At 40.8% G+C, this 13,912-nt stretch overlaps 1 protein-coding gene across 1 annotated transcript in view; it reads right to left on the minus strand.

The window, feature by feature from the left end:
- The window catches only part of nfxl1 (nuclear transcription factor, X-box binding-like 1), a 146,258-nt gene that overhangs the window by 106,462 nt on the left and 25,884 nt on the right, over positions 1–13,912 (minus strand). The window contains exons 5-9 of the mRNA XM_048542041.2: positions 11,505–11,683; positions 11,257–11,418; positions 9,439–9,539; positions 7,384–7,498; positions 3,533–3,657 (exon numbers count right to left, since the gene is read on the minus strand). Coding sequence (XP_048397998.1) covers positions 3,533–3,657; positions 7,384–7,498; positions 9,439–9,539; positions 11,257–11,418; positions 11,505–11,683 — 682 coding nt within the window. The remainder of the gene's footprint in view (positions 1–3,532; positions 3,658–7,383; positions 7,499–9,438; positions 9,540–11,256; positions 11,419–11,504; positions 11,684–13,912) is intronic.

Consider the following 13,912-nt stretch of genomic DNA (forward strand, 5'->3'; position numbering starts at 1 on the left):
CTCCCAGTCACAAACCATTTCAACTCCCCCTCCAATTTCGCAGACATGTCCAGCCTGGACCTCCTGCATTACCACAACGATGCCACCCAAAGACTGCAGGAACAGCACCTCATAGTTCGCTTGGGAACCCTGTACCTCAAAGGTATCAATGTGGATCTCACAAGCCTCAAAATCTCCCCTCTCCCAACTGCATTCCAAAACCAGCCCAGCTCATCCCTGCCTCCCTAACCATTCCTCCCCACCTCAAGCCCCACCCCACCTCCTACCACTGGCGTTATCCCACCTCCTTGACCTGTCCATCCTCCCTGGACTGACCTATCCCCTCCCTAACTCCCCACCTACATTCATCTTTACTGGCTCCAACCCCTCCTCTTTGACCTGCCCTCTCCACCTATCTTCTCCTTTATCCATCTTATGTCTGCCTCCCCCCTCTCCCTATTTACTTCAGAATCCCCTGCCCCTCCTCCATTTCTGAAGAATGGTCTCGACCTGAAACATCAGCCTTCCTGCTCCTCGGATTCTGCTTGGCCTGCTGCGTTCATCCAGCTCTACAACTTGTTATCTCAGATTCTCCGGCATTTGCAGTTCCTACTATCTCTGCTTACTTGAACTCTGTTTTCTCTCCCAGGTCCAGGGGCTACCCATCTATGCCCGGGACAACTCCCACGCCCTCCACGACTTGCAATTTCCTGTCCCTCCAATGCCTCATCTTCACTATGGACATCCAATCCCTGTGCATTTGGATTCCCCACATGGATGGCCTAAAAACCCTCCCTTTCTTCCTCTCCCCCAAGCCCAACCAGTCCCCCTCCACCAACACCCTCACCCGCTTAACCAAACTCGTCCTTATCCTTAAGGACTTCTTCTTTAACTGCTCCCACTTCCTAGAGACTGAGGGGGTGGCCACGGGAACCCACATGGGCCCAAGCTATGCCTGTCTCTTTGAAGGCTATATGGAACAGTCCCACTTCTGTAGATATACCAGCACCATCCCCCATCTCTTCTTCTGCTATATTGATGACTGTATCAGCGCTGCCTCATTCTCCCATGAGGAGCTTGAACAGTTCATCAACTTTACTAACACCTTTACCCAAACCTCAAGTTCACCTGGACCATCTCTGATGCTTCTTTCTCCTTCCAGGACGCCTCTGTCTCCATCTCTGAGGACTGTTTCAAAACCAACATCTATTTCAAGCCCACTGACTCCCACAGTTACCTACAGTACACATCCTCTCACCAACCCGCCTGCAAGAACGCGATCCTTTACTCCCAAATCCTCTGCTTCTGGTGCATCTGCTCCCAAGATGGGACTTTCCACTTCCACACATCCCAGATGTCCTCTTATTTCAAGAACCACAACATTCAGAGGTCGAAAATGCTCTCGGCCACATCTCTTTTGCTTCCCGCATTTCTGCCCTCAATCCCCTCCCTGAAATCAAAAACAAAGGCAGAATCTCCCTTATCCTCACATATCACCCCACTAACCTCTGTATCCAATGTATCTTTCTCCACTACTTCTGCCACCTACAATCCAATCCACAACCAAAGATATATTCCCCTCTCACTCCTATCTGTTTTTCGTAGGGACCACTCTCTCTGCGACTCCCTCATCTGCTCCACAGTCCCCATTAACCCCATCACCTCTGGCACCTTTCCCTGCAACTGCACGAAGTGCTACATCTCCACCTTTACCTCCATTTAAGGCGCCAAACAAACCTTCCACATCAGACAGAGATTCACCTGCACACCTGTCAATATGGTCTACTGTATCTGCTGCTCCCAATGAGGCCTCCTCTACATCGGTGAGGCCAAGTGAAGGCTCGGAGATCACTTTTTAGAGCACCTGCACTTTGTTCGCAACAAAAGAGAATACCTTCCGGTCACGGGCCATTTCAACTTCCCTCTCCCACTCCCTGGGTAACACGTCCATCCTGGGCCTCCTCCCGTGTCACAATGACGCCACCCAGAAACCGGAGGAGCAGCATCTCATATTCCGCCTGGGATACTCCAGCCTGATGGCCTAAATTGGACTTGACTAGTTTCAAAATATCCCCACTTCCGGCCTCATCCCATGTCCAATTGTCCCTCTCATACCAATCTCCTTGACCTAACAACCTCTCCATCTTCTCTCCCACCTATGTGTTCCTCCCACCTCACTGACCGATCTCTACCACTCCCTACGTGCACTTATCTATCACCTTTCAACCTACCTTCCCCAGCCCCATCCCTTTTCTCTATTTATTTCAGAGCTTCCTTCCCCTTTCCCATTTCTGAATAAGGGTCCAGACCCAAAACATCAATCTTCCTGCTCCTCTGATGCTGCCTGGTCTGCTGTGATCTTCCAGCTCCAGTGTTACCTCTGATTCCAGCATCTGCAGTTCTTGCTATCGCTGAGTCATGTGGATCTTCCAGTTCATCATGGTCATGACTCAGAATTTGCCTCAACAACAATGAGACTTTGCTAGCAAAGGAACTGATGTTAGTCAGCTCCTCAACAATGATATCCTCCATTCAGATCATGATTTAAAACAAACAGTAGCAAATGTGGCAACCCAGAAATTTAATTTTTCAGAGAGGATCACTATTGAGCAGGTTCGAATCTGCGAATTCTGCAGCAAGTAACACATTCCGACTCCCCAAATACTACCTCCATCAACAAGGCACAAATCAGGAGTGAGATGGAATATTCGCCATTGCCTTGATGTTTGCAGCTTAATTAACTCAACAAACGTGACACCAACCTAGACAAAGCCACTTGTTTGATTGGCGTGCAATCGATATCCTCAACATGGACTTCCTTCACTGATGTGCAGTGACAGCAGTGTACACTATCTACAAGCTAAGCTTCAGGAACTCAAGTTTCAGTAGTACTTCCAAACCTATGACCCTTGGCCACTAGAAGGACAAAGCTAAAGCATGTTCACGAACACCACCACTTTCAAGGTCCAGTCCAAACCAGGCAATATCCTCAATAAAAACCTAAAGAACTGCATTTTTGTTCTTGATTTATAACAAAGTTGCTGGAAAAGCTCAGCAGGTCTTGCAGCATCTTCAGAAGAAAATATCAGATAATGTTTCGGGTCTGGTGTCCCGTCCTTTGAAGGAGGGTCTGAGGAAGGGTCACCTGACTGAAACATTACCTCTGATATTTCCTTCACAGATGCTGCCAGGCTTGCTGAGCTTTTCCACACAATATCCTGACTTGGAACTATAATATCTGTTCCTTCACTGTCAAATCATTCTAACATCATTCCTAGTCATGGGTGCACTGGCGTTATATGGGCTACAGCAATTCTAGGCAGCAGCTTAGTACCACCTTCTAAAGGACAATTAAGCATAGACAATTCATCTTATGAAAAAAAAGACTTAAATCACATTAAGGTCAAATTGATGCTGGAAAATACTTATGGCAGAAAGGGAGAAGACAGCATGCCCTTCCCAAAGTTTATGTGCATAAAAAATATTTCATGAAGATACTGCCACATAAATACTAAATAAAATTACAATCAGCAAGCTGATGCATGCTTTTTACCTGTCTACAGGTTTCACAAGGTCCACGGTGGCAACGCATTGAACATCTATGAAGGCCACATGCCAATGGTTTGTCACAAGTATCACCACAAGTTGGTACATCCTCTGTACAGGGCAGTGCAGACTCTAGATAAAGTATTAAATACTTCATTGTTTCTAGATATTACCACAAAAATAATGATGTAAATCAGATAAAAAGTATTAAGGAATTTTGAATTTTTGCAACAGTGTAAACAAATCCTTTGAGGTAAACAGAAATAAACAAACAAAATTCTGCTCACCACGATAAGTTTAAAGAATTCAATGACGTGTGTCAAATTACAGCATTTTGCAAGGCACAGGACAATATAACTGATATTTTCTTTGGTTTCTGAAAGGCTTGCAAAGCCTCATGCAGTCCTTGCAGAAAACTAGAAAATATGAAGTACTCAAATAAATCTTGGAGCTAGTAAGTCTACCATTTGCATAAAAGCAAAGAGAATGAATGCAGCAATTTGCAGTCTCAACTCTAAGCCACATTGGATGTTTTAGCTGTGAACAATCTGGTTCGACCCATAACAGTGATTAGGGAAAGAAACAGTCTGTGGTAAGAATATTAAACATGAAGTTAAAACTGAATGTTATCATTTCAGACTTTCCCAGTTTTACAATGCATAAAATTATACAAGCATAACACAAAGATAAGAGATGATTCAAGGGAGTACATGGAGAAATAAACTTGCATAAAATCAGTGAACATTGCATGGAATTCATCCCACAGTGTCAGGGCAGGAAGAGTAATCATTGGTGGAGATGTTGGGTCAACAATTGGATAGATAAAAATGGACTAAAGCTAGGGAAGACAGTTAGAACTTTATATATAAGTACCCTGTTGCAGAGCACAAATATGCTCAACTTTGTGATGCTGTGCTCTATCAATTTGCACTAGGACTGAAAAACTTATTTATTGTGCAAGATAGCTTTAGCAACATAGCTCTCGTTTCAGTGATGCCCATTACAAATAGCCCATTTTCTACTGTAACTATATAAACACCGAATTTGTAAGCCAACCAGACTGCTGAAAGTACCAAAAGAAACCTCATGCATAAGTTCATCTCACATGACCTTGGTTGGATGCGAATTGCTTTCACAGTTCTTAGGTGGTCTGATATTTGCCCAAAACAAAGTCCAACTTTTCTACTGACTATTACTGAACTGAAATCAAGTTCTATAAAGCATATTATGCCAGATACGTGGATGGCTGGAGGTAAAAATTAAACTTTAGATACTTTTTAAATATCATAATTTACCAGCCTCTACTACTTCTTCTGACAACTCATTCCATACATACACCACCCTCTATGTGAAAAAGTTGCCCCTTAGATTGCTTTTAAATCTTTCCCTTTTCATCTTACACCTATGCCATCATTTTGGACTCCCCTACCCTGGAAAAAAGACCTTGGTATTCACCTGATGCACGCGATTTTAAAAACTTCTAGAAGGTCACCCCTCAACCTCTTACACTCCAGAGAAAATAGCCCCAGCCTATTCAGACTCTCCCTATAGCACAAAACCACCAACCTCGGCAAAACCTTTCAATTTTTTCTTCACCTGTTCAAGTGTAACACCTTTGCTGTGGCATGGAGACCAGAAACGAACACAGTATTCCAGAAGTGGCTTAACCAACGTCTTGTTCAGCTACACATGATTACCTAACTCCTATATTCAATGCACTGTTCAATGAAGGCAAATGAACCAAACACCACTTTCGCTATCCTATCTACCTGTGACTCCATCACTTATATAAATGAGGAAAAGCAGGGGGCCCAGCACCAAGTCCTGCAGCACACCACTGATCACAGGCCTCCAGTTTGAAACACAACTCTCCATCATCACCCTGCTTTCTACCTTCAAACCAATTTTGTGTCCAAATGGCTAGTTCCCTCAGATTGCATGTGATCTAACCTATCTAACATTCTCCCATGCAGAACTTTGTTGAACATCATTTAGACAATGTCCATTGCTCTTCCTTTTTCAATCATCTTTGTTACTTCTTCAAGACACTCAATCAAGTTAGTGAGGCCCGATTTCCCACACAAAGCCATGTTAACGATCCCTGATCATTTGTTGCCTTTAAAGAAAATACATGTAAGTCCTGTACCTCAGAATCCCCTCCAAAAATGCACCCACCACTAATATCAGGCTCACAGGTCTATGTTCCCTGGCTTTTCCTTACCACCTTTCTTAAATAACAGCACCACATTAGCCACCCTCCAGTATTCCATCACCTCACCTGTGAATATCAATGATACAAATATCTCAGCAAGGGACCCAGCAATCATCCCTTTAGCTTCCCACAATGTTCTGCATCTTAAGCATTATAGCAGAAATACTGGTGAAAGTGGCATTTGTAGTATCGCAGTGCCTCCAACCATTTCTTGATGTCACCAGGTTCTGTCTTAGGATTTGAACGCACTTCCCCAGGACACTACCCAGGGCCTCTGCATTACCAGCCAGTGATTTACTGCTATCCCATTATCTCAGAAGAACATATTGCATTCTTAAAGACATTCAATGACTTGGCCTCTACAGCCTGCAGTGGCAACATGTTCCTTCTCAACTTGGTTCTAAAGAATAAGCCCTTTTTTTCTAGGGCTGAGTCTTCAGGTCCTAGTCTTTCACATTAGTGGAAAGACTTTGTCCAGTTCCAGTCTACCCACAACTCTCAGTATTCTTTAAGCTCCAATGAGGTCCCCCCTCGTTCCTCTAAACTTTATCAAGGTGTACAGGCAGCGCTCTCAACCACACCTTAAGTGACAGGCCTTTCATCCCACGATCATTCCTGTAAACATCCTCTGAACCTTCTCCAGTACCAGCACATCTCTCCTTAGACATGGGGCCTGAAACTGCTCGGAATATTCCAAATGTAGTCTGACCAGAACCTTATACAGTCTCAGCAGTATAGCCCTGGTCTCACATTATAGCCCTCTCAAAAATGAATTCTGACAGTGGATTTGCCTTCATAAACTCCCACTGAGTTTGCAAATCCTGAACTAAGATTCCTAAATTTCTTTGTAGTTCAGATTTCCAAAGCCTTTCCCCATTGAAAAAAGAGTCTACACCCCTATTCTTCCAATCAAAGTGCACTTTCCAACATTGTATTCCATCTGCTACTTTTTTGCCCGCTCTTCTAGCCTTTCAAAGTCCTTCTGCAACCTCCGCGCTTTCTCCATACTACCTTTCGGTCCAAATGTAGCAAGCATGCCCTCAGTGCCTTCATACAGATCATTAATGTACAACATGAATAGTTGTGGTTCCAGCGTAATGCCCAAATAAGATGTCTTTGTGAGGTTGCCTGAAGTAGAAATATTGACCCCAGCTACTAAGAGTAACTCCCTATTCTTCAAAATGATCCTGTGTGATCTTTCATATCCGTCCAAAAAAAGCAGATAGGGTCTTGGTTAAAAAACAACACTTTTGTCAGTGCAAACACCACTGGAGCATCTGCTTGGTTTTTTGGCTAAACAATTTTGAACATGGAATTTTAAAAGGAAAGTGTGCCACCAAATGAGCCCTGCTGATAAACTGCAATAATTATTAGAAATTTGAAAACCTATTAGGTCGTGAATGGATTACTGCAGTTTCTCTGCAGCTGACGCAGTGATACAGGATTAAAATTACCACAGCACAGGGAACGTGGAATGATAGTGAGATACCCTGCATTTTAATTGTGCACAAGAAAACTTGGAACTTAAGTGATTTTTTTTAAAAAAGAGGCAAAAGCGTAACACTGCAAACAAGATACTACAGACAGCAAATGTGTTTTAAATAAACAAAAAGTTTTAGATAGACAAATGATATATGTACACGTACTTGACTTCCCACAGGGACAAGCCCTATATCCTGATCGAGGACAATCTCCACAAGTCCCACTGTGACAGATCTGCTCACATGTATGATTACCACAAGTTAGAGTTCTTCCACAGACCTAAAAGCAATAATTTTATGAATTACAAATACAATTTTTATTGACATTTAAATCCTCAAAATCATTTATGTTAACATTGAGAGTTACTGCAGTACATGTTGACAAAAAGTTCCTTCAACATCACCTTCCAAACACGTGATCTCTATCAACTTGCAGGACAAAAGCAGCAGTCCATGGGATCACAGCTCCCTTTAAGATCCCCCTCCAAGACACATTTCCCTGAATTAAAACTATAACTGTTGCTCCTTCACTGTATCAGAAGTCCTGTAATCCCCCCTTCCTATCAGCACTGTGAATGTTCCTAAACCAACTACAGCATTTCAAGAAGACAACACATCACTATTAACTTTAGGGTAAGTAGGGATGAGCAAAAACTGCTGATGCAGATAGCAATGCCCACAACCCTTCAATGAAAGATTAAACAAAAATCCTTGAGAAGTTTACAAAGTGGAAACTAGTAAGCTAATCTACTGCAAAATAACAAACGAAGAACTGTGAATGCTGGAAATCAGAAATAGCTGGAAAAACCGAGGTAGTCAGGTAGCATCTGTGGAGAGAAAGCACACTTAACATTTTGGGGCCAGTGAATCTTTTCCAGAACTATTCTGAGCTGCTCTGAAGAAAGTCACCGGGCCTAAAATATTAACTCTGCTTTCTTGCTGTGTGACATGCTGGGTTTTCCCAGCTATTTCCAATTTTATTTTTGAAGCTAAACTGTAAGGAAGATCATTTCAGTTTGACCATTTTCAAAACATTTTTTCTTCCTCCAAATGACTGGGTTAACAAAGTTCGGCAGAGCTAAACACAATATTGACTGCCCTCTTCCAACTTCAAATTGTGCTCTCTGGTTCAACTCCCTTACAACAGAAAGCATGCTCTCAGCATCAACCTGGTTAAGATTAGATTCCCTACAGTGTGGAAACAGGCCCTTCAGGCCAACAAGTCCACACCGCCCCTTGAAGCATCCCACCCAGACCCATCTCCCTAAAACCCACACACCCCTGAACACTACGGGCAATTTAGCACGGCCAATCCATCTAACCTGCACATCTTCGGACTGTGGGAGGAAACTGGAGCACCCGGAGGAAACCCACGCAGACATGGGGAGAATGTGCAAACTCCACACAGACAGTCGCCCGAGGCGGGAATCCAACCCAGGTCCCTGGTGCTGTGACGCTGCAGTGCTAACCACTGAGCCACCATGTCGCCCCAACCCTTGAACTTTGTGTTAATAGACATAACATTACATGTGGTAACCTAAAAGCACTCTGTAAATGACAACAAGTTGTCCTTAGATAACGGAAGGTAGCTAACAGAATTAATATTAACATTTGAACAGGCCTAAGATGCAGTAGCAAGCATCGCTCTAAAATAATAACACTGCCACCTAAGATCAAAATTCTTTAATGTCTGGCACAGCAGAACACATGCCTGAGTCAGAGACACGAAGTAGCGAGGCAAAGTATAGTAGAGATGGACAGAAATGGTAACAGAGCAGGCAAGCATCAGAGAGTAATCTGGTTGCACATTGTCGAAAAGTTGACCATATCTGCAAAGTGTTTTCAGTCAGACAACTTAACTAAAACTGGCACTTCACAGGTGAAGAGGCAGCAACCCCCAGCGGTAAAAATAAATCACTGGAGGCTGCGTATTACAAAAGAATCTCTCAAGTTTGCAACTGCATAGCCCAAGTTCTGAACTGATTAATTGTACACATTATTCCCATCCCACAGTAATTTTACTCTCATACTATTGAGTAGTTTTGGCATATCAACCAATTTGCAATCGACTCAGTAGGATCTTATCTCCTTCCAGTGAATGTCTGTGTTGAATTTCCAATTTTCTGATAGATTTCAACAATCGATTATGGGTCAACGTTTACAAAGACCACTATTAATTCAGTTGATCGACCGAGCTAATCTATTGTTACTTGAGGATACCTTTTCACACTGCCATTGCGGACTAGCACACAGCCTCTCACTTGTTTCCTTCCCACATAAACACCGTTGTCTGCTGACACGGGGACACTCTGGGCAATTACCTAAAAACAAAAAGTAACCAAATTATAGATGACTTTGAATACATTTCTAAACACTAAGGTACATATACATATCATGGCACAGCACTCCGTTTTTCCACCTACTACAGATGCTGCTGCCCAATTTTGATCATTTGTTCATTCTCTCCAAATTTCTCCTTTAAATCTAACCAGGTTTTGAAAGGAACTCTCCGCCAAAGGGACAAGTTGAAAAAAAAATCATTAAATATGCATATGCTGAGTAACTGCTGAGTTTCTCCAGCACTTGCAGTTTTTATTTAAGATTTCTGGCATACAGAATATTTTGCTTTTAAGTTATGAAATTTTAGATGGCATAAATGCAGAACAGTGTGACGTAATACAGAATATTGTACTCTCTCTACTTCTGAAGTCAAATACAATAAATAGCACTTCAAGTTTCAGGCAACCATACTTGAAGTGAAGTAACAAAAAGTTATTTTCTGAGCACTAATTCTGCAGTACAATTCTACTGGGACTCCTGGATGAACAATTTTCCCAGCAGCATCAAATCCCAAAAGTGCAAGAGATTTTAAATCTGGCAACCATGAAAAATTAAAGCAATACCAAGCTAGATTCATGACAGTTACAGGATACCACAGCTATAAGAAAATAAGTTAAAACAAAGCTAACGTAAATTCTTTTATTATAGTTCCCATTTAAAGAAACCTAATAACTGCCAATTGTTCATATTAACAAAACACATCTGAAGGACTTAACCAAAGCTTTATATCTGTGTTTCTGGGTTTTAGTAGGCACCTAAAGGTTGCGAGGGAGCTTGTATAGTATAATGGACTACCTCATCTTTTCAATACACAGAATTGGGTTCAAATTCAGCCGACACATTTGGAATGAAAACATAATAGTTTCACTTGTCCACAAAACAAAATCAATTCTAATAAATAAAGTAGTTCGGATAACTGCACAAAAAGTATAGAAACTTTATAGTAACAGCAAGACTAGAAGAGGCTTTTGGTGGCTTTACCAGACAAAAGGTTGTGCTACTAATCCAATACACCTACGCTGACATCTCCGACCTTGAATAATTTGGATGAAAACTTGGCAAAATACAGCTGATAATGGAAATACAAAATAAAAATAAACATTGCTGGAAATATTCAACAAGTCTGGCAAGACCATACATATGAAAACAATATCAGGAGAGCCATCAAGGTATGATTTGAAAGATTTTCAGAAAATCTTGTACTGCCCTGAATTTATTATCTAAATTCAGTTTCAGGTTTTAAGTCAGGATGGCATTGCATTCACCTATAGAGTTAATTGAGGCAAATGGAGTCATGTCAACTTAGCTCATCTCAGTTTAGACAGCAGAAAATTCAAAAGAAACATGGTTCCTCATTGCATTTAAATTGCGCTTCATAAAATAATTTTAAATATTACATAATTCTCCAGAGATGTGACTTTTTAGAATGTAAGAGACGGAACAGTGAAAATTACCAAGATCATTGTTTTACACATATATCCTATTTGTTTAAGTAAGACGGAAAAACCTTAGAAATCAACAACACCATTATACCCCACCATATAATACGTTCCTTGTAGTTAATTTTAAAATTAGTTATTCCCAGATGTAAGTACAATGTTACACTTGTACAATGTCTATACAATCCTTCATGCTGCATCTTGATTTATTTGTTCAAATCTTAACTGAACAAACCTCATTTATATGGTTTTAACCAACCTGTATGGCATGGATTTTCACATTTATGCTGCCCACAAGTTAATAGCCAGTTGCAAGGCTGCTGACAGGACCATCCCTTAGCACTGCAACGTCGGGACACTGGTTTAGCCTTCTTACAGTAGCAGGTTATGGAGACCATTTTTGGACAAGGCGGGCAAGGACCTAAATCAGAAGGGCAAACACTGTTAGACTTATTGCATTGTTTTACTCAATGTTACAAACTATCTGTTAATTCTAAATCACTTTACCAGGATGGCATAAAAGAAGACACTTGTGTCCACATAAAGGCTTGAATTCTTTGTCACAAACTTGGCCACAGGAATGAGGTACCAACCAAGGGTCTGATGGAGGATCTGCAACCTTTCCACAGTAACAATAATACCTTGTTGGAGTTTGAGACTGTTCATATGGGTGCCTGCATTTAGGACTAAACAAACCAAATAGCAAAATTAATAACTCTGGTTCTCCAATAAAATTTATTTATATGCCAAACAATGAAATTTACTGAAATTTTATTTATTATACATTTCTTCTGGCACTATACGCTTTTCAAAAAGACTACAACTAGCAATTCTGCAATAAAAATAATGTGCTGTTATATTGAATGTAAAAGCAAAAAAGGGTTATTACTTTCTGCATGTCTTAAAACTTAAAGATTTTTGAAAAATTACATGAAAGACTACAATCAATTTAAATGGCATACATTTTTGGAAAATAAAATGATCAAGTGTTATGCAACTAACAGGCTAAAAGATTAATAAAGTTATAGGGGGTTTTGCATTCACGTCAAACAAAGGGGTAAAGTCACACCTTACACGACTGTTCAAATAATTTACTTAGTTAACCAAAGCTACCATAAAAATCTCAATTTAAGCAAATCAGCTTCTAGAGTCTCATATAAGACTCAACCATAAACTAAGATTGAACACTTCAGATGTTAAATTCAAAAGCTTTATTAAAAATTAAGTGGCAGAAATGTAACAAGTTAAAAAGTTCCAAGTAATGGTAAATTGTTAATGCTTAATTATGCAGACATCTCAACTTTTCCAGATAGTTGAGCAAAGCAAAGTGTGATTTAATCCTCTTCCCAACACTACATAGCAGGTTAACAAAACACCATCCTCAAAACCTTCATATTATACCCTTAAATTATTTTCTTACCTCAAATCAGCCCAACTGTCAAACACTAATTGGTTAACAACTGTCTGTTCAATTATGATTGGTTTCTGACACCTATGAACAGCTTCCTACATTTGTGAGCCTTTTCCCATACAATGTCACAATGGCCTAATTCAAAATTTCCACATCTGATTTTTCTAATAAAGCTTCAACAGCTTATTCTCTACCCAGTTTGATGAGACTATACAAGGTCATTCATGAAGTAATTGCTTCAATATTCCTTGGGAATCAGTATTTATCGAGTAAGAAACCAACACAATCTTAAATTGTTTGAAAATGAAGTGCTGGAACCTTTGTTATTTACATAAATAATCTGGATGTTAGTGTACAAGGCATGGTTCGTAGGTTTACAGATGACACAAAATTAAGAGGTAAAGTTGAAAGCGAAGAAGTTTACCAAAATTATGAGGTATCTTGATCAGATGGTGAAGTGGGCTAAGGATTGGCAAATGCAATTCAATACAGATGAGCATGAGATATTGAACTTTGAAAGGTCAAACCAAGGTAAGACTTGTACACTAAATTGTAAGGTCCTGAAGAGTGTTGTGGAACAGGAGGGCCTACGAGTAAAAGTACATAGTTCATTGATTGCAGCGTCACAGGTGAATAGAGTGGTGAGGAAATCATTCAGCATGTTGCCCTGCGTCGTTAAAAGCACTGAGTATAGGAGATGGGACATTACATTACAGTTGTATAAGTCTTTAGTGCGGCCGTGCTTCGAGTATTGTGCACTGTTTTGGTCACCCTTTTATAGGAAAGACATAGTGAAACTGGAAAGAGCACAAGGAAGATTTACAAGGATGATGCTGGGGACTAGTAGGCCTGAATTAAAGGGAGAGGTTGGCCAGAATAGACCATTCCTTGGAACGCAGGAGAATGAGGGATGACCTTATTGAGGCGTATAAAATCATGAGGCGCATGGATAGGATGAATGTATATAGTCTTTTTCCCAGGGATGAGGAATTGAAAACTAGACAGTATAGATTTAAGGTGAGAGCGAAAGATTTAAGAAGGACCTGACGGACGACGACTTCACACAGAGTGGTGCGAATATGGAATAAGCTGCCAGAGAAAGTGGTAAAGGCAGGTACAATAGCAACATTTAACAAATATTTGGATAGGTATACATATGGGAAGGGTTTAAACAGGGTTGTGGACCAAATGCAGGTAATTGGAACCAACTGAGGGGGCAGCATGGTCAACATGGACCAGTTTGGGCCAAAGGGCCAGTTTCCATGCTGTATTACACTATGGCTATATGATTACAGAATTCTGTTAGTTACATGTCCAGCCTTTAATAATACACTTAATTTTTTTTATTCTTAAAAAGACTCATAATTGAGGCTTACACTTCATTCAAATCATTTTTGGCTGGTTACAAAACATCCAGTAACTGAATTCAAAAAAATGTCTCCTGTGTTAGTGTCAAAATGGCTTAATGCAGGCATGTTAGCCTACTGATCCTTGACTTTCTGAC

The sequence above is a fragment of the Stegostoma tigrinum genome, chromosome 1 (assembly GCF_030684315.1).
Source record: "Stegostoma tigrinum isolate sSteTig4 chromosome 1, sSteTig4.hap1, whole genome shotgun sequence".
Lineage (NCBI taxonomy): Eukaryota > Metazoa > Chordata > Chondrichthyes > Orectolobiformes > Stegostomatidae > Stegostoma > Stegostoma tigrinum.